General features: G+C 59.3%; 2 protein-coding genes across 2 annotated transcripts; one reads left to right on the top strand and one right to left on the bottom strand.

The window, feature by feature from the left end:
* Positions 1-3,165: 3,165 nt before the first annotated feature.
* On the top strand, positions 3,166-4,559 carry LOC114912104 (RING finger protein 227). The gene is made up of 2 exons (XM_029257326.1): positions 3,166-3,973; positions 4,193-4,559. Exons 1-2 carry the CDS (start codon positions 3,535-3,537, stop codon positions 4,249-4,251), a joined length of 498 nt encoding a protein of 165 aa, XP_029113159.1. The 5' UTR covers positions 3,166-3,534; the 3' UTR covers positions 4,252-4,559.
* An 860-nt stretch (positions 4,560-5,419) lies between these two features.
* Positions 5,420-19,706, bottom strand: LOC108922894 (insulin receptor substrate 1). Its single transcript, XM_029257443.1, has 3 exons — positions 18,854-19,706; positions 11,681-14,440; positions 5,420-8,576 (listed from the first exon to the last, which is right to left on the bottom strand). Exons 1-3 carry the CDS (start codon positions 19,305-19,307, stop codon positions 8,569-8,571), a joined length of 3,222 nt encoding a protein of 1,073 aa, XP_029113276.1. The 5' UTR covers positions 19,308-19,706; the 3' UTR covers positions 5,420-8,568.
* Positions 19,707-19,874: the final 168 nt, after the last annotated feature.

The raw sequence follows: 19,874 nt of genomic DNA on the forward strand, positions 1-19,874 counted from the left end.
ACTTCTTCGCTGTCTTTGTGCTGCGCTGGAGGACCGAGTTCGCAAAGCGTCGTCCTGCGTCTGGACGCACTCACCTGTTCCAAACGGCTCCCCTCGAACCCTCGTGGTCCTGCTGCGTAGTCCGTCACGCGCTCGTCTGCTCTGTTCTCGATGTCTCTTCGGGGCCGCTGGGGCGAGGAGCGCACGGATCCGTGTCGAGCCTCGAACCCTCTGCCTCGGTGTTGTGCCGCGTTGCCTCTGCTTCGCCCTCATCGCTGCACGTCTCTCCCAGTTACCGCGGTAATCTCCCTGGTGCTTGGCGTGTTACTAAGACTGGGAATATCATTGGCGCTCTTGCCATCTCCAGCAGGATGAGCACCGCTCACAAACAGCCGTCCCCCTAGTCCTCGGACCACCGGATTCTACTCTCCTCTCTTAGTCAGCTTGGGATCAAAGATGCGGCACTAAGATTGTTTTGGTTTGAGTCCTACCTATCTGACAGATCCTATCAAGTGGTCTGGCAGAGCTCTCGTTCTTCTCCTCTGCCTCTCTCAACCGGTGTCCCACAGGGCTCGGTACTGGGTCCTCTTCTCTTCTCCATCTACACCTCCTCCCTTGGCCTGATCATCCCCTCCCACGGATTCAAATACCACTGCTATGCTGATGATACCCAGCTCTTCCTCTCCTTTCCACCTGGAGCATCAGACATTTCCGCATTCATTGCTGCCTGCCTGTCGGACATCTCTTCATGGATGTCTGATCACCACCTCCAACTCCACCTCTCCAAAACAGAGATTCTTCACCTCCCGGCTGGTCTGTCGTCCTGTCACGATCTATCGATCAAACTGCACAACTCGCTCATTTTTCTACCTCCTCGACTAAGAGTCTGGGAGTGACGATTGACTCAAGTTTATCTTTCTCTCAGCACATCGAACCCACATCCCGGACCTGCAGATACATTCTGCATAACATCCGAAGGACCCGTCCTTACCTCACAACTGACTCTGCCCAACTACTCGTCCAGGCCAATACTGACATCTCATCTGGATACTGCATCTCTCTCCTGTGTGCCTTCCTTCTATTGCCATCAAACCTCTACAGCTGATACAGAATAATGCAATAGAAGTCGTGTTTGACTTGCCAAAGTGTTCCCATGTATCTCTCTACTCGTTGATCTGCACTGGTTTCCTATTGCTGCCCGGATCAAATTCAAGACCCTGGTTATTGTCTAGAAAACGATCAACAGAACTGATCCCAGATATTTACAGGACTCGATCAAGCGCTACACCCCGGCCAGGCTCCTTCGCTCGTCTACTTCTGCTCGCTTGGTGGTCCCGCGCACGAAAGGTGAAGCACGGGGGTTCTCGGTTCCGGCTCCGTTGTGATGAAACGACCTCCCCCCCTCACTCGCAACTGCTGAATCTCTGTCCACATTTAAAAGGGTCTGAAAACTGACCTTTTCCAGACTCACTTTGCCCATCATCTCTTAAGTTCATGTAAATGTTGATGCACCGTAACTTTCTGATGATGCCCAGATAAACCTTTACACAACTACTCCGCTAATGTATGTAAATGTTTGTGTATCTCAAAAAATAAAATTGTAGGAAAGTGATCAGGAATCATCGATATTCTGATGAACGTTGGTTCATATGGTGGAAAGAAACAAACTGCACTTAAGAATCACACGTCTGTATCTAAGTGTCTCTTCCTGCTACTGTAATGAACGCTTTTTATTTTCCATAAGATGTTTGTCATTCTGGGGAAGAGTGTCTGATAAATTAACACATGTAAATGTAAACTTTGGATGGAAACCTTGGCTCCAACCCAGGCACCAGAGCTCCTTGGCAGCACATTTGGGTTTTTCCACATCTTTCCCACAAATGCAGCAGGAAATCAACATTCCCCAGGGGTCAAAGCTCAGAAGTCAGGGTTCAGACCCAGTGCTGGGCACAGTGACTCTGGCCCTCCCCACAGGGGTTTTTTTGTTTGTTAGTTTCCCGTATTATTGGTGCCGCGAACGTGACTCTCTGGCCGTAGCTCTCTCACACACACACACACACACACACACACACACACACACACACACACACACACACACTCTCGCTCTCTCCTCACTTCCCGTCTTTCCTCGTTCTGCGGTGAACGTGGGCTTTGATTCCCCCCCCGCCACTGGTTACGCAATAAACCTGCTTTCACTTGCCCTGCTACCTGCTTTCTCATACTGCATTCATCTGGGGTGGCTAGGATAGCGGTGTGTGTGTGTGTGTGTTTCAGTCACACACTCACTTTCACCAAGAGCTGGTCCAGGTAGGGTCGCAACAGTCCACAGCCTATCCTAGACTCCTCGGGCCATTCAGGTTTTGCTCTGGACAGGATGCCAGTCCATCACAAGCTAGACACACACACACACACATGCTTTATGTTTCATGATGTATACTATATGGTATATTTTAGTGTTAAAAGTATACTGCCCTCAACTACCAGGAAAGTCCACCTTCAGTGGACTTTGGACGGAGTAATTCCCCCCCCCCTCCCGACCGACCGTGCATCTCTATTCCTTCCTCATTCCTCCTGCCTTACACCAGCGGGTTGCAGGTTCCAGCCTGTTTGCGCAGCTCCTGAGAGCAGTTTCCGGCGCACAGCATGGCGTGTGTGTGAACACGGACACAGAGCACACACTTAGACCTCGCATGAATTCACTTACCTGACACTTTACTACAAGGTGACTTACACTGATTCACCCATTCATACAGCAGAGCCATCTTTACGCTATCGGTTCACGATAGCTGCCTTGATCAGGGAGCGGGATTTGAACCTGCACTCTCCTGATTGCCAGGTGCTACTTCTAACCACCCCGCCACCTACTGGCCCCAACTGGAACCCGTCTCACTCTGTGATCTGTAAATGGCCCCCATCAGGCTTGACGGGGCGAACGTGCCTAAGGTGACGTCGCGACGAAGCGCAACCGCGCAACCGCCACCGGCCAGCTGAGACTGGGGGTGGGGGTGGGTCTCGGGGCGGGGCTACCCCCTCCGAATGTACTGCCGACAGCTGAAGGTGGTCCGAAGAGCAGCGCCTCCTCGCTCGGAGGGATTCTTCATTTCACGAGGGTCGATGGACATCAAACCCACAGAGGCGCGGGAAACTGGGGCAAGAAAGGCCAGAGTGTCGCAGACAATTGGTGTAAAACATGGTACCTAGGAGAGTGCAACAGCACCACTGGAGGGATGATGTGGACAAAACCGGACTGGGATAGATTAATGTAACTGGTTCACATCTCACTTTCTTATATGAGCACAGTTGAACTGCCAAGCTGGTTTAGTTAGTTAGATAGTCGGTCGGTTAGTTAGCTGGTTAGTCGGTTAAACGTTAGCAGCGGGGAACTCGGCCGCTCCACCTTAAGGCAGCAGGAAGTCGGGGGCGGTGTGATGACATCATGGTGTTTGACCATGTGTTACTGTGTGATGTTTGGCAAGAGCCCTTCCCACTGCTCCCTGATAAAAGGAGATGTCGGCGCGCCGGAGCTCATTCTCGAACCCGTGACGCATTCGGGACATGCGTTCAGAGCTGGAGTGCAGCGTCTGCTACCGGACATACAACGTGGGCCCCCGGTGCCCCCGCGAGCTCCACTGCAGGCACACGTTCTGCGAGAGCTGCCTGTCCACGCTGGCGGCGCGCGGTGACGGGACACGGCGGCAGCTCTCCATCGCCTGTCCGCTGTGCCGCCACCGCACGCCTCTCCCAGCAGGGGGCGCGGTGAGGCAGGCGCTCCGCGTGGACGAAGACGTCCTGAGCCAGATGGTGGCGGCCGGGCTTCTCGAGGGGACCCCGCGTGAGGACAGCGACTCCGAGGACGGGGACGGAGGCGACGGGAAGACGGCGCGCACGGAGGCGGAGCCCGGGACCAGAACCGGAAAACTCTGGAAGTCCCTGAAGCGCCTCAGAGGGAGACTCGGCAGGGACGGCGGTCGCTCGGGTCATCGGAGCGGGAGCCGTAAGTGACGCGTCCCATGAAGCCGGGGCTGCGAGTGATCCGCAGGCCTGCCGAGGGTCTGCAGCCATGTGAGACGCGCACGCACACGCACGCACGCACGCACGCACGCACACACACAGGGACTGATGAGTGAGAGCTGGAGCAGCGGGGAGAGTAACTGCTACTGGGGAGTGACTCGCCTGTGATGAGTGACCGGCGCTCTCCCTGTCCTCACCTCAGACCGCATGACGGACCAAGACCTCAAAGACCTCGCCTTGATGTCCTGCTACATGATGTGAGGGACTCTGTGGCGTACCTGGACCGGCGCGGTACCGCGCCGCCTGCGGACAGTATTACCCTGGACACGGGGCCGGGAGGAGCAGCTGCGATCACTTGTCCGCTCTCAAGCGTCCTCAACATTATGAGTAATGTTCATTGTGAGGGACGATGTAAAGAAACTATAACTGTAATTTTTTAAGCTTTTTTTAATGTTACCTGTTCGGTATTTTGTCGCCACAGTGTGAGCTTTCTATTTATTATGAAATACCGTGTTTGTATGTGTACTTTTTTCTATTAAACGCATTGACGTACCACGTTCTCTGAGGTAGGTCACACCGACTGCTCTCCCGTGTTGCCGGGGTGCGATCCGAACACGGCGAACGGACACCAACTCTCACGTTTCTCACGTGTTCACGCGGCCTTTGGGCCAAATACCACGCGCGCATATTTCCGAGTCCCGAGTCCCGAGTCGCTCGCCAGCACCACGGTAAATTGCGTGTCACGCTACAAGACTGAGCGCCGGGGTGGGTACTCGCACCTACCAGTGTGTGGCGCTGTGCTTAAAGCTGCTGCTGCCTTGCTGTGGGCAGGTGCTGGGTTTGGATCCCATCTCCTGCCACAGTGCCCTTGATCACGGTGCTTATGCTGGACACACAGAGTGAAAATTACCCTGCTGTATGAATGGGCGAATCAGTGCAAGGAGCTCAGCGTTGGTGATGCTGGAGGAGACGAGTGTGAGACAAAGTAACGAGTAATAATGAACGCTTCACTTTCAGTGAAATGCCAATGCTGCGTGTGTGTGTGTGTGTGTGTGTGTGCGCGCGAGAGAGACACACGTCAAGTTGCTCCAAATTCCTGCAGCGTCCCCTGCTGGACAAGACTGCCACTGCATTGCTGCCAAGTATCTCTGGTCAAACCTTATGGGTTCACTTACATTATATTTATATTTATTCATTTATCACACACTTTTCCCCAGAGCGACAAACATCTCATAGAAAATACAAAGTGTTCATTACTGTAGCAGGAAGAGACACTTAGATACAGACGTGTGATTCTTAAGTAGTTAGTTTCTTTCCACCATATGAACCAACATTCATCACACGAGTAGCTGCATAAAACTTTACCGGAATATCAGCGATTCCTGATCATCTTCCTAGTAGTTTATTTTTTATACATATAAACATTTACGTTACATTGCAGGAGTAGCTGTGTAATAGATTGATCCGAACATAATCGCGAACATTTATACCTTTCGTGAATTGAAGACATGATGGGCAAAGCGGGTCTGGAAGAGGTGAATTTTCAGACCCTTTTTACAGGTCTTCACTTTTTATTTTGGCTAAAACTGCGCCGCTGGTCTGAATGACCCCAGTGACCCCCACCGAGACCAGCTGCCCACCGTTACAAGGCCCGTGAGGCTGCTGTGCTCCACGAGAGCATCGAGTCCACATTTAGCCGGGTTAACAACTCGTCCTCCTTCTCGCAAGAAGGTTTGTGACCAGCGAGGTCATCATCTTCAGCGCCAGGCTGCCGCTGGGGGGCAGTCGAATCCCAGAGAAGAGCCTCCCGCGGGGGGTCGCTTCAGGTCACCGAGGCTTGCGGAAAAGAGGAGAAACGCGTCTCGCTGCAACGGCTGCTCGTCTTTCGCCGTCTCCCCGTTGCTCCAGCGGGCGACTTTGGGGACGAGGACACAAAGCGTGCGCGACCCCTCACCTAGTGGAGAAGCGCAGCCCGTGTCTGTGAGCGTGCGTGTGCGTGTGAGAGACAGAGAGAGAGACTGCCGTTACTTCACCAACAAGGCCAAGATGGTCTGCAGGGGGCGCTGCGCCACATCAATGACTGCGGTTTGCCTTCAGCATCCCCACCCCCATTTTCCAAGCCGGCTGCTGTTTGCCAAAGAGACACACAAACAGCACACGCTTTACTTTAGTATGGTTCCCGTACGCCGTAGCGACGAGGGGGGCGGCGGAGGAGAAAGGTCTTTTGTTTTGCTCCGAAGACCCCGTGGGGGGGAGCCGGACGTCCCGCCGGGGTCGTCGTTCGGGAGCCGGTGGCGGAGAACACGTTGCCCGCAGCGGAGGGTGGGCCACGCTTCGCAGGCTGAGAAGTGTGTGTGCGTTTGTGCGCGCAGTAGGCTGGTGTGCGTGCGTGCGTGCGTGCGTGCGCGCGCGCGCCTCCTTGCCTCTCACGGCCTTGCTGAACTCACTTCCTTCGCACTCGTGCCAGCAGGGAAGCAATAAAGACAGAGGACTTCCTGTTGGAGCGCAGCCCCCCCCCGCCGCGCGTGTGAACTCACGCGCTGCAGGATCGACGCCAAAAGGGAAAGTGTCACCAGGGGTCGGAGGTCATCAGTCCAGCTCCGTTTTCACAGATTTCTGCTCGACTCCAACAAAAGCAGCAGGAAGTAGAAAAGTGTAAAAAGTGTAAAGCTCGGTCTCTCCTGCGGCGCCAAAGTAAAACACCGAGAACCGGAACAGCTCGACGCAAACGGGCCGTCGGTTAGCGGCTCTCTTCCGATTGGCCGGCCACCCCACAGCGCTCCGTCCTCATTGGTCGGTCAGTGTGCGCTCCGTGCCGATTGGACGGCCGCAAAGCCCGAGATTTCCACCCATTCTCTCTGCCGCAGGAGGCGGTGCAGCGTTTAGCGGCACGAAACACGAGTTGTACGCTCAGCGTGCGAGAGCTGCTCCCCAGAGGCACGGCTGGGAAAGTGCGAAGGGCTCCGAGCGACAAGTTCGCCTCCTCTTTGGCGCTTGGGAGAGCAGAAGGAGCGAAGGGCGTTTGGGAGCGAGAGAGCGGGGCTCCCCCCCCCTCACGCCGGTTCGCGCGCTCGTCCACTAGCACAGCTCGCCGGGCCTTTCCGCGGCGGAGCGACCGAGGCGACGGCCTCCTTACGTTAAGGCTAAAAGCGCGGCTCCCGGAACATTAGCGCTCGGCCATTACCCACAATGCACTGGTGTGGCAGCGCGCCCTCAGCGACGAGCCCCAGCCCTCCGACGCGCAAACACACAAAGAAACGGAGAGAGACACTTTTCCCCAAACCGCCCATTTAATGTAGGACGGCGCCCCCCGTGGGCTCCGGCGAGTCCCGAGCACCCGGGACCCGTGTCCGAGCGTCCGGGAGCAGCTCCGCTCGACGTCGTCGCCCAAGGGAAAAGACGAAAGGGAAAGGCTCCTCATGGCGGACGACGCCCCCCGGTGGCGGCTGAGCGCATCACCGGTTTTGGGGCACCGGAGACGACCGACACTCAGGCACTTGGGCGTTTCTGTCCGTGCAGCACAGCGGAGCGGGGACAGCGGGACCAGCCGAAGGGGCGTGTCCAGAGGCTCTAAGCAGCAGCGCAGCAGGTCCCTCACACACACCTGAAGAAACCCACCCGCCTCACACTGCACTTGAATGAGCCACAGCGGGTTCAGAACCAATCTCCCCCTGGCAGGACCCTTCGGTGCTGGTCGCACCCTGCCCTCCCAGGTGGGGGTTCGAGGAGGGCAACAACACACTGCACCTGGGGTGTGTGTGTGCGTGCGCACGTTCGCACGGCTGCCAATGAGCTAAGTGGGGGTGAGGGGGTGTTAGCATGGTAAGTGTGTGTGTTAGCATAGTAAGGCAAGCATTAAGTGTGAGTGTGTGTGTGTGTGTGTGTGTGGGGGTGTTAAGACGGCCCAGTGTGTCCTAAGGCAGCGTGTGCTTCAGCATAGCTATTTTGCACCAAGTGTGTGTGTGTGGGGGGGGCAGCTGGTGGTGGACAGCGTTCACCCAGGAGGTGCATGCGTGCACGCGCGCGCACACACACACACACACACACACACACACACACAGTGAGCCAAGTGTTCCTGAACTCGTCACACACAGTGAGACCTTTCAGCCGAAGCTCTTCGCACTCGTCATCGGCTCTCACCGTCTTCGCACCGTAGCAGAGTACAAATACTCTGTTTTACCGGGTCATGAATCAAAAAGCCTCTTCCTGCTAGAGGCACTTCTTCAGCGATTGTACGCAGAGTTCTCTCACTCTCTCTCTCTCGCGCGCACGCACGCACGCACGCACGCACGCACGCACGCACGCACCAAGTCTAAACTGTCCATTCAACCGTCTTGTTCCCCCCACGGTTCCACGCCTCCCGTCTTCCAATCGGATGGCTCAGCAGCTCCTGGTCACATGATCCGATTGGCCGAACACCTCGTGGCACACAGTCCACGTGGGACACGTCCAACTCCCAGCGTCCCCCGAGCTTCCGAGCTCCAAAGTCCTCGTCGTGCCGGAACCCAGGCGGCCGTTCGCGGACCGACGTTCCTCGAAACCCCGGTTACCCACAATTCCTTGCCAAGGGAGGGACTGTCAGCACTCTGCAAAGAGGAGGAACACAGTCAGTAAAGGGGTCTTTTTACACTGCTAAAAACATGTGAGTGAGAAGACAGGCTCCTGCACAGCGAAAAGCCACGACAGATACTGTCTACCGTAGTAAAAGGGCACCGCGATCGAGCGCAGCGCTACTTTTGAGCCGTCATGCAGTCGTTATCGTAGTTCCAGGGCGGGCGTGAAAAGAGTTGATGCGAGAACTCCGGGGGGGCTTTGCTCCGCCTCGCCGAGCCGACGGAGCGACGGAATCACGAGGGAAGGAGAGGCGCCGGTGCGCGTCGCCTTGTTTCTACACACAGCGAGCTGCACGGCTGCTGCGCGAAAGGAGCCTTTTATAGCGTCGCCGTGTTTTTAGTTGGCACTCGGCGGCGAAGCGCTTCTCGGGCCGAAACGCGGTAAATCGAGAGCTTCCTTCCGCAGCAACGGAGAGTCGCGTGGTTCCGCCAGCCGCTCTTGGTGACAACATGCTAAAACATGGTAAAACACGAGAAAACGGTCCAAGCTGCAGACGTGCTGGACGAACGGCTACAAACAGTAACGTGGATAAAAAGACAACGTTAAAGGGCACAAATTATTCCGCTGCACTTGTGTTCATTTAAAATAGTGACAAACACAATGTTGTCATTTCAGTGTCGCGCACACACACACGCACACACACACACACACACACTTATTGCTCAGACGTATTTAGGCTTCAGAGGGGAGCGGGAAAAGGAGAGAACGGAGCCAATAAAAGAAACATGTCACCCCCCACCCCACCCCACCCCACCGCACTATATTTAGTCTCTGGAGCACATTTAGTACTGGGCAGTTCTTCAAAGATCTGTGCTTGCTCTCTCCCTCTCCCTCTCACACACACACACACACACACACACACACACCTGTCACTTTACTGTCAGAGACAAATTCACACAAAGGACACAAAACTCGTCTGATTTGCTAACAATCATTGGACACATTTTGCACACTCCAAATATTCAACTGATATGAACTGAGCTCCTCCGACAGAGTTCTCGGTGACACAACTGTGAACAAACAGCCCATATTTCATCACACACACACACACACACACACACACAGTCATCTCACTCACTTTCTGTGTCTTTTGCTCTCTGCCCTTGTTCCCGGCTCCCCACTTTCTCTGCAGGGGGTCTTGGCCACTAAAACTGCCTCTGCACGTGTGTGTGTGTGTGTGTGTGTGTGTGTGTGTGTGTGAGAGAACAGGAGTAACCTTCCGTCCTGGGAAAGGCAAAAGCCACAGTGGTTACACAGAGCACAAGCGATCCAAAGAGCCTCAGTTGTCCAGTGGGACCTTCAGTCACTGTCCTCCCGGTCCTCCCGGTCCTCCCCTTAGCCCCACCTCATCGCCTCCTTAGCCCCACCCCTAGCCACTCCCCTTAGCCACACACCCCCGGTCCCACCCCTAGCCCCACCCCTTTGCCACGCTCTGCTGACTCAGCAAACCCCCCCCTCCCGCTGTTGCCGTGCCAGTTCTGCCACTTTCTGCTGAAATGTCTGCAGAAGCCTCCAGAACAAACAGCAACCCCCCACCCCCCCACAGGCTGCACCCTGCAGAAACCCGGGTTCAAGCGCGCACGGGGAGCACAGGTCTGTAGAGCTCGGACTCCGGCTCCAGTCCTCCCGATTCCCGTTGCCATAGAAACATCCGGCTGTTGTGCCCTCACCTGATCTTCACAAGACTTATAAACACTTCAGTGGCTCCGCCCCCTCACCCCTGAACCCCACCCGCCAGCTCGGCCTCCTGTCCCACCAATGCAAATATTTGTTTATGCGCTGCGGCCGCAAGGGGGGGGCAACGGGAGGGGGTGCGTCAGCAGCGGGGCTGCCATGATGCCCGGACCCCTCGAACCCAGGGCCCCTGGGCCCAGCGCGGGCGAGAATAATGGAGCGAATGGCACGTGAGCGCAGTTCCTGGGACAGCGGACCGAGAAACAGCACAAACACACAAACAAACAAGCCTGTTGCTAAGGGAAACGGCACATTCTGCCCGTCTATAACGAGCGTCGGGTCCAAACTGCCACGGCGCCTCTGAGCAGCGCTAACACGAGCGTGTGCGATGGGGTGGGGTGGGGGTGGGGTAACCTAGCAACAGCTACGCTTCTGCAGCCCACCCATGATGCCGAGGACTTTCAGAGGTGGTCCAGCAGGGGGCAGCGCAGCCTCTACAGAGGCTCCGCGTCGAAGGCATTGAGTGACCCCCCCCCGCCGAGTAACTGGACATAGAGGAGCGTCTCTGTGGCTCGAACCCCTAACCCCTGGTCTTCTGGGAGGAGCAGGAGCACGAACCCCGGAGCGAAGAGAAACACTGTAAACACAAGTGTATTTCACCATTAAAAAAAACCACATTCTCACTTACAGTGTCAACACACACCCTTAGGCCACACACACCTATGCCGCACCCCCACAGCAACTCGCCCCCCGCAGCTTCCCGTCCGAGACAGCAAGCGGCTGGACACACTGCCGGAAGGGGGTGCTGCAGCCCTGCCGTGGCCGGGAGCCGGTGGTTCGACTGAAGTGCAAAGTCCACCCTGGTAAGTCCCACGAGCAGTGTGTGTGTGTGTGTGTGTGTGTGTGTGTGTGTGTGTGTGTCCAGCAGGCTTACAGTACGCTCTTTCACATGGCGCAATGCTGCCATCTCCCATCAGCCTTGTGCTCGAGAGGATAAGACTGAAGTCTTTTGGGTCTCTGGCCCCAGGCAGACCTCTTTCCGTGTCTGTCTCTCTCTCTCTCTCTCTCTCTCACACACACACACAGTTCCCACGCAAAGGAAAACAAACATGAGTGGGGGGGTGCACTCTATGACATCACCAGGGAAATGGCATGAACCCAATGCCCTTTGATTGAACACCAATCGCAGTGGGTTCACATCCCCTCCTTCTGTCCGTCTGACCATCCATCCATCCATCCATCCGTCACTTGCAGGGCTGCGGCTGGAGTGAGAGAGCGAATGGCCACTCCCATCCCCGCAGCCCGACCGCTCCGCCGGCTGGCTGTGGACTTACGGAAAAAAGGGGCGGTGCTGGATCACGGCGAGTTCTTGGCCCCCCTCCCCCCCCCAGCCCACGCTCACCTGTGCCGCCTTTGGCTCCGCCCTGGTGTGCGCGCAGCTCCTCCGACCTGTAGAAGTCGATGCTGGCGTAGGCATTCAGGCCGGAGGGGCTGCTGCCGCTCCCCCCTCCTGCCGCTGGTGCCGGCACCCCACCTACGCCGCCAGGGTTCAGTGCGCAGAAGAGCCGTGGGGGGGTGGTCTGAGAGGCCGCGGACGCCTCGACGGTGGAGCGGGAGCCCTCCTTGTTCGCCAGGTCCAGGTCGATGTAGTTGAGGCCCTGTTCAGCACTGCTGACGGGAGGGGTCCTGGCGTCGGGAGCCTGACATGTGCCCTCGGCCGCCAGCCCGAAGCCAAAGCGACACGCCGCCACCTGCGCATTCTCGGGGAAAGGGGATGAGGAGGAGGAGGAGGAGGAGGAGGGTGCAGCGGGCGGGGCCTGGAAGGTCTCGGAACAGTGGCGCCGTCGACCCTGCGGGTCTGCGCAGATTACCTTGGCCCCTTGGTCCGCGTTGGCCCCGGCTCCAGCCAGAGGAAAGTCCAACTCCAGTGCCAGGCGGCGCCCCGGGCCCAGCATGTCGGATTTCCCCGGAGACGGAGCTGTGGGCGTCGCACCGGAACCCAGGGCTCCACTTTCGCTCGGCCCAAAGACCATCTCTGTGTAGTCGGCAAACAGCGCCGGCGACTGGCACCGCGACGCCTGCCTGGGCCTCCTGTGACCCCCACAGGGGCCCTCCTCCTCTTCCACGGGCCCCTCCTGCTCTTTGCTGGCTTTCGGGGCTGCTGGCGGGGGGGTAGGGGGGGCGGGGAACAGGGGGAACCCCAGGGGGGTCAGGGAGAGCGGCGAGGGGGACGGGGACCCGCCCAAGTCCATGTTGACATATTCTGAGGCCACGCACGAGATGGGTCTCCGCAGGGGCCCGGGGCCGCCCCTCCCCTCTCTGCGGAACTCGATGCTCACGTACTCCCCGGGGCTCTTGGGCTCAGCGGCGCAGGGGGCCTCTCGAACCCGGGGCAAGGTGTTGGCTTTGGACACGTCGATGAACAGGCTCACGGGACGGCTCCTCTTCTGGTGGACCTGCTTCTGTGGGCCGCGCTCCTGTCCACGCTGGATGGCCCCTCCCCCCTCCCTTTCCGCGGCTTCCCCCGCACTGTCGCTGCTGGAGGAGAAGGACGAGAACCCCCCCGAGTTACCCCTGACGACCAGCCGCCCGTCCTCCTCGAAGGGGCCCCTCGGCGAGTGCTTGTAGGAGCGCGGCAGCGAGTAGTACGAACACACTGTCTTCGGGGGGGGCTGCTGTGCCAGGGGGTCGAGGTGGGGTGGGGGGGTGCTGCTGGCAGAGCGGGCACCGATGGGGGACATGTTCATGTAGTCGCTGCCCGGCCAGGCCACGCCTACCGGGGAGCAGCTGCTATGGGGCGACATCATCATGTAGCCGTCGGAGGCGGCGGGGGGGGCGCGGATGTGCCGCGGGGGAGAAACACTGCTGCTGGGGGTCATGGCCATGTAGTCGTCACCGGCTTTGGAGGTGGAGTCGGAGATGGACACCGAAAGGGACGGTGAGGGAGACGTGGGGGACGCCGCCGTCACCCCGGGCAACATGGCCATGTAACCGTTATCCATCGCTGCCCCGGCGCCAGCGCCACCTCCCGGTCCCTCCGTCACCTCCTCTTTGTCCCGTGCGGTGAAGGACTCGCGGCTGGCGCTGCGGGACATGACAGCATAGTCCTCCTGGGCGTCCTCCTCGGGACGGCGCCGTGGGGCCATGCGCTCCAGCGCCATCGGGGGCAGGGAGGCCCTCTTGCTATCCCGGCTGGAAGAGCGCCTCAGCACCCCGTGGCCCCCTTTCGCCGCCTGCTGACCCATCAGGATGTAGCTGGAGGCGTCTTCGCCCGGGCAGTGCTCGCCGGGGCTGGAGCCGCACTCGTCCGAGGAGCCGCAGTCGCTGGGTGAACCCGAGACCAAGGTGCTGCTGGCGCCCCCTGCGGGCTCGGAAGTCTGACCGGAGCTCAGGCTGGGGCCGGCGGGCGGCGCCGGCGTGGACATGGAGCGCGTGAGCCCATGCGGGGTCTTGGCGGGGGAAGGGCCGCGCACCGACCGACACCTGAGCACAGGCGTGCCGGAACAGGAAGGGGGCCCTGTAGCCTCGGCCACCGCGCCGCTCTCCTCGGACCCGTCGCTAGTCGCGCGCATGCCGGCGGTGCCGTGGCGGGGTGCGGAGGAGGCGCCGGCATCACCGCCACCGCTACCGCCCGTTGAGGCCGGGGGCTCTGCGCGTGCCCGGCGGAGGAAGCCCACTTGGCTGGGCGGCGGGTTCGGGTGCAGACGCCGCGACGGGACGCCAATCGGGGTGGAGGTGGCGGCTCCCCCACCGGCAGCAGCCGACTGCGACTTGCTGCGCTGGCGAAACTCCTCGCTCAGCGCCTTCATGGCCTCCAGCAGCGTCTCATGCATGTTCTGCGCCACCACCGAGTCCTCGACCTGCATCCAGAACTCTCCGGGGCCCGTGATGGCCGAGCGGCCGACCTCCACGAAGAAGAAGTTCTCCGAGTGGCCGCAGCGGCGCACGTTCATGAGCTGCAGCACGACGGCCGCCGCGTCCGAGTTGAGCTTCACGAAGTTCACCGTCTTGTCGGTGAGGCACAGCCGGTAGGTGCCCACCAGATTCTTGGCCTGACCCAGTCCCTTGGGCCACACCTTTACCTGCCACACCTCCTTGAAGGCGGGGCCGGGGGAGGGCGCTCCGTAGTCTCCGCCCCTGCAGCCGTCCCCGGGGGCTTTACCTGCGGCGGGGGAAACGGGAGAGAATTAGAAGCGGGCTCGAACCCGGTGCTCTGGCTCCACGCACCCGCAGAACCCGCATGCCAAAGTGACGGTGATGCGAAACGAGTCGCGGGAGGGCAGCAGAGCGGGGGCCGCTGCTGATGCACTGATGCACTCCATCCTTGAACCCCACCCCGGGTCGCGTTTCTCAGCGGACGACCCGACTGAGCTCCCACAACACAAACCGCCACCACGTCTCCACATAGTGCTCGAGCGTCGGGGTCGGCGCGCAACGAACCCTTTCTGTACCGCGGTACGACACCTGTCCGACAACATAGCGAAACACCGATACTAAGGCTTTACCCACTGTACTATAGTACGCTACAGCGCAGTGGAGTATTTCCAGCGCATTCCTGGAGCTCCTCGTTTGACAAGATTGACACCGGCGAGCATCAGTGCCGAAACGAGCAGTTTGTGGATCGGTGGTGCTGCGGCGCTCCACGGAGGATCCTACAGTACGGTACGCCGGTGCACTACTGGGATTTACGTCCTGCACAACTGAACAGGCTGAGCGGTGGCTTCAGTCGGTGGTGGTGGCGGCGGCGGTCCTCCCCTGCAACCGACCTCCCTTCGTTCCGGCAGCCAGCGCTGGGCACCCCAACGACACGGTGGTAAATGTTCAGCACGTCTACGCCCCACCCCCGTTCTCCCGCCGCCAGACGAGGGCCCCCGCCGATGAAGAAATCGGACACTGCGGCTCGGGACCGAATGGGAGGAAGGTCGCCCCCGCTGCCCCCGTTGCCCCCGCTTTCATGTCACGGCAACGCGATCCGGGCCACCAGAATAATCCCCGGCAGACGGGAAAGCCTCGGACAAAGCGGCGCGCGGGGGGTGGGGGCTCCTCCTCCGTTGGCGGCACACGGCTCATTGACTCCACGCTCGACAAGAGCAACAAAGGCAGCGACGCCGACCGTCACGGCGGCGATGAGCGTTACGCTTACAAAGCACAAGCGTAACCGAGACGGACAAAGCGACGCCACCGTGGCGCACGTCTGGGCCGCGTGCGAAAACGGCTCCGAGGAGGAGCGGGAGCTCGGGGTCAAAGGGCGCCATGCGGAGCGCCCCCCTCCCCCCGAGTCAGCAGGCTTCCGTCGCAGCCCCGTCACCACTGGATTCTGAGGCCCCTCACTGTGGCAGCAGGGGGAGCCTTTGAGTGGCCCTTGGGACTGTAGTGCTGCACCAGCACAGCCCTCCGCCTCTCGGGGTCCCTCTCTCTTTCTCACACACACACACACTTTCCTTCGAGGTCTTCTTGGTTCCTGTGCTGCAACAACACACTCTTTATATTTGAGCAGCCCACCCCACCCAAGCCTGAGAAAGCAGCTAAAGGCTCAGTGGTGCTCGAACCCCTGTCCTGCACATTTTTCTGTGTGGGCAAGAGCTAGGAGTGCAGACAGAAATGAAAAAACAGCTGTGTGTATCTGTGTGCGCGCGTGTGTGTGTGTGTGTCCCACCTGCTTTAACAGCTTGAGGGATGAAACTGTGGCTACCAGGGGGTGGGGCGACTTCTTGGTTCACATATGTAGTTAGGAAGTTGGAAAGAGTGTGTGTGCGTGTGTGTGTGTGCGTGCGTGCGTTTCTCACACGGTGCCTGCATGCTACGAAAGCTGACCATGTGTTTTGTTCGTGCTGCTTTTGATGAAGAAAAAAAGTGTGTGAGTCACAGAGAGAGTGTGTGCGTTCCACTGATGTATGGATAAGTGACCCAGTGTAAGTTACCATGGTGAATAAGGTGTGTGGGCTCATAACACTACATAGAGTTCATTGAAAGTCGCTTTGGAGAAAAGTGTCTGGAAAAAACTGACTACTGATTAGACGCCATGGTGCCGTACGACCGGAGGGGCGTGGGAGCGCGGCGCGAGCGACCGGGCCCGACCCGACCCAAAGGAAGCGAACGGAACGGAACGGAACGGAACCTCGGCTCAGAGCAGCTCCGCTGCTGACGGCGGCACATTTGAAAGCCGGCTGCCCTGCGGGAGGCGCCGTTCGCCACGGGGGTCTTTGTTGTGAATTAGCGGTGTGGTCCTGCTGGGAGGGGGCGGGGGTGTGCCATGTGGGGGACAGCTGCTGGCGTTGGGTTCAAATCCCACCTCCTGCTCTAGTGCCCCTGAGTAAGACACTTCGCCTAAATTGCTCCAGTAAAATTACGCAGCTGTACAAGTGGGAAAATCAGCGTAAAAGTAACTTAACAGCGTAAGTAAACGTGAATGGAATTTGCGACCGGGATGCCGTGTCAGTGGCACCGTACAGAGTGCACTTTACACGCTGCGCCCGCGACCACACACACACACACACGCACGCACGCACACGCACACGCACACGGACAGGAGTGTGAACACACACAGCGCTCGTCGGCACTGGGTTCAATGCCCTCATTCAACAGAGAGTCCCCGATCGCAGACAGAGACACATCACACCGGAGTCCTCGTTCTCCACGGCAAAAATACATGCTGGCAGGAAGCGGCTCCCCCCCCCCCCCCCCCCACACACACACACACACACACACACACACACCTACTTGAATATTTACAGGGATTTTCACTGATCTCAGCTGCACAATTAGTCGTTTCAACCATTTAATAATGAGGCTTCATGTGGAAACTTAATATTTCCTCACTGTAGCTGCGCTGTCCACCTGTCCAGCGTCCAGCATTTCTGGACAAAACAAGAAACAATAAAAGAGTGATCAACAGAAAAGAGCCCTGGGTGTCGACACAAAGCTAAACTAATAAACCACACACACACCGGTCTTGGCAGAAAGCAATTTTACCCTGGACTGAACTGCACTGTCCTGCAGAGGATGTACAGCATACTGCAGTGGACACGAGTAGCGAAGTGGACACGTGGCCCTTAAACACACACCATGAAGCTACACCGGGCCGGGCCGAGCCCCCCCCCGTCCACCCCGTCCCCTCCCGGGACGCTGGAGCGCAGAGTGAAGCTCTGTTGTTCCTGGGGGGTGACGGCTGGAGAGGACTTCTGACCTTACAGCCTTTTTGGAGGAACAGTTGAGAAAAGAGATACTGAACACGTCTCTCACGCACGCACACACACGCACACACAATTTCACCCCAGTCACTCTCAGTTCTGCAAGGCGACTCCTCGCTGTCAAGTCTGCGTGGGACTTTACACACCGAGTCGTCGCGTAGGACGGCAGTCGCAGGCGGCGTACCGCGGTACTCTGGCATCGAGGGACCCGTCAGGACGAGGAACACGGAGGACCAGGAGAAGCAGAAGGTCCAGGCAGCAGGAGAACACTTGGCTGACGGCGGTTTGTCTCGTCAGCGGGGAGTTTGTTTTATGGCTACCAGCTGAAAGCCCCCCCATCACCCCACCCCAGTGTCCAGCTTCTGAACAGCAGCAATTCCCATAATTACAGAGCGAAGAGCAAGGCGTACACACACACACACACACACACACACAGGAATGTCGAAGGCAACAGGAGACGCCTGAGATTTTCCAACGCCGACACGAAACGGTGCCGCCGGGATTCGGGACGGCGTCCAGCGATTCTCGGCCCGGGGAAACCCAGGATGTCCCAACCGTGAGCAAACAGGGCAAAGTCGGAGCTGAGCGCCGGGCTCCATCCGAGCTTCGCAACGGGCCGCGCCCCCCCTTCCCAGAGTTCCCTGCGCCGCGATACCGTTCCGCGGCCCTAAATTTAGCGCCCGGTCGTAACGAGCTCTTTACGTAACGGCGGATCGGGTATTGGTACCTTGGACCCCGAGGGACGTTTGCCAGGACCGCGTCGCTCGTTTCCTCTCGCCCGGCTGCCGGGTGCCACCTTCCCCAGGAAACGAGCGCAGCGGCAACACCGAGCGCGCGTGTCCATCCAACGCCGCACGCGTGGACAACGTCGCTGCTGTCGCCCTTTCCCTGCTGACCACTTACTGAACGATACGGGTGTGGGTGTGCTGGGCAACGGCACCGCAAACGCGCCCGGCGAACGGCCAAGTCCGGCGTGTCCAAATAGCGCGGAGTCTGCAAGCGAGCAAATGAGGGGCAGCGGGAGACGCCCCACCGCCGGACAGCGTCCCGTTCCCAGGCCACGCGTGTCGGGTTGGCAGGAGGGCCGCGTCCTGCCGCCCTGCCCGTGGACAGACGGACGGAGGGGGACGGGCAGGGGACAGAGAGACGGAGAGAGACACGCACAAGGCAATGTTACCAGTGCCGCTCACTGTAACGTTTCCCAGCAGCACGTGCGACCGAGGGCCGGAGCGGGAGCCCCCCTTACGATACGAGTACGCGCACAGTCACAGTGAGTGTATGTAGTTGACGTGCACGAGCACCGAGTGAGTGAGTGAGTAGCAACTTAAGCAACGTGTCGCGACCCACGTGGCGGGAGACCCCCGCGCGCGCACACGCACACGCACCGCGGCACTGCAGCTCCACCATGGCCCGGTACCACTCGTCCTGCTCCGCTCCGCTCTCGGCCGCCACGGCGAAGCTCTCGGCGCGCGTGTACAGCACGATCATGTGGCGGTGGCGCGAGTCCGCGCGCTTGTTGATGTTGAAACACGTCTCGAGGTTCACGCTCTTCTTGGGCACTGGCGCCGGCTTGCCGCGGAACTTCTTCTCGCTGTCGTAGCACTCGAGGCGCGCGGGACCGCGCTCCGAGGCCGCGCGCAGCACGAAGAAGCGCCGGTGCGCCGACTTGTGTTTGCGGAGGTATCCGCTGCGGCGCACGTCGTCCGGGGGGAGTTGGTGCTGCTGCTGCTGCTGGTGCTGCTGCTGGTGGTGCTGCTGGGCGCCGCGGCCGGGGGGGCTCCCGGCGGTAGGGCTCCCGACGGGGCTCTCGGGGGGGCTCGGCGGCGCGAGGCTCTCCATGGGTGGCGCGCGCGCCTCTCTTCTTCCGAGTCCTGCTGCTGCTGCCGCTGCCGCTGTTGCTTCTTCTTCTTGTTGATTTGTTGCCTCCCGCTGCCGCTGCTCCTGCTCCTCATCGCCCAACTTCAGAAACGCGCGGGCGCTTAGTTTAACTCTTCTCCTCTCCGTCCCGCCCGCGTCGCGTGCCTCGGCCCGTTCACGTGGCGCGCGCCGCCACCGGTTCCGTTCGCTCCGCACGACGAGTCTTCAAAAATCGCTCGCTTCGCCACGCGCCGCGCCGCCGTCCCTCGTGCTACCGCGCGGGGCTGTCACTCGGCATGCGCGTGCCCGGCCGTGTCTGCGGGAGCGGGAGCGCGCAGCTCTGCCCCGTGCGGGAGTCGGGTTTCAGGCGCCCGAGAGTCACGCAGTTCAACACGCAAAGTGGAGCGGAACTGCTGACACGTGGAACACTGTGTGTGTGTGTGTGCGCGCGCGCTGTAACGCAACTGCAATAAATGTCCCAAGCAGAGAAAAAGCCGCTACTGTGTTAGCAGCGCTAGGAGAAACACACACACGGTTACTGCAGTAAAT

This window comes from Scleropages formosus, chromosome 13 (assembly GCF_900964775.1).
Source record: "Scleropages formosus chromosome 13, fSclFor1.1, whole genome shotgun sequence".
NCBI lineage: Eukaryota > Metazoa > Chordata > Actinopteri > Osteoglossiformes > Osteoglossidae > Scleropages > Scleropages formosus.

What these genes read in the sequence shown, in the direction of transcription:
- LOC114912104 (XM_029257326.1), top strand. Translation starts at nt 3,535, where the DNA reads ATGCGTTCAGAGCTGGAGTGCAGCGTCTGCTACCGGACATACAACGTG. An exon ending in GGGTCATCGGAGCGGGAGCC is followed by an intron (nt 3,974 to 4,192) that starts GTAAGTGACGCG and finishes TCCTCACCTCAG; the next exon opens with ACCGCATGACGGACCAAGAC.
- LOC108922894 (XM_029257443.1), bottom strand. Translation starts at nt 19,307, where the DNA reads ATGGAGAGCCTCGCGCCGCCGAGCCCCCCCGAGAGCCCCGTCGGGAGC. An exon ending in GGTGGAGCTGCAGTGCCGCG is followed by an intron (nt 14,441 to 18,853) that starts GTGCGTGTGCGT and finishes CCCCCGCCGCAG; the next exon opens with GTAAAGCCCCCGGGGACGGC.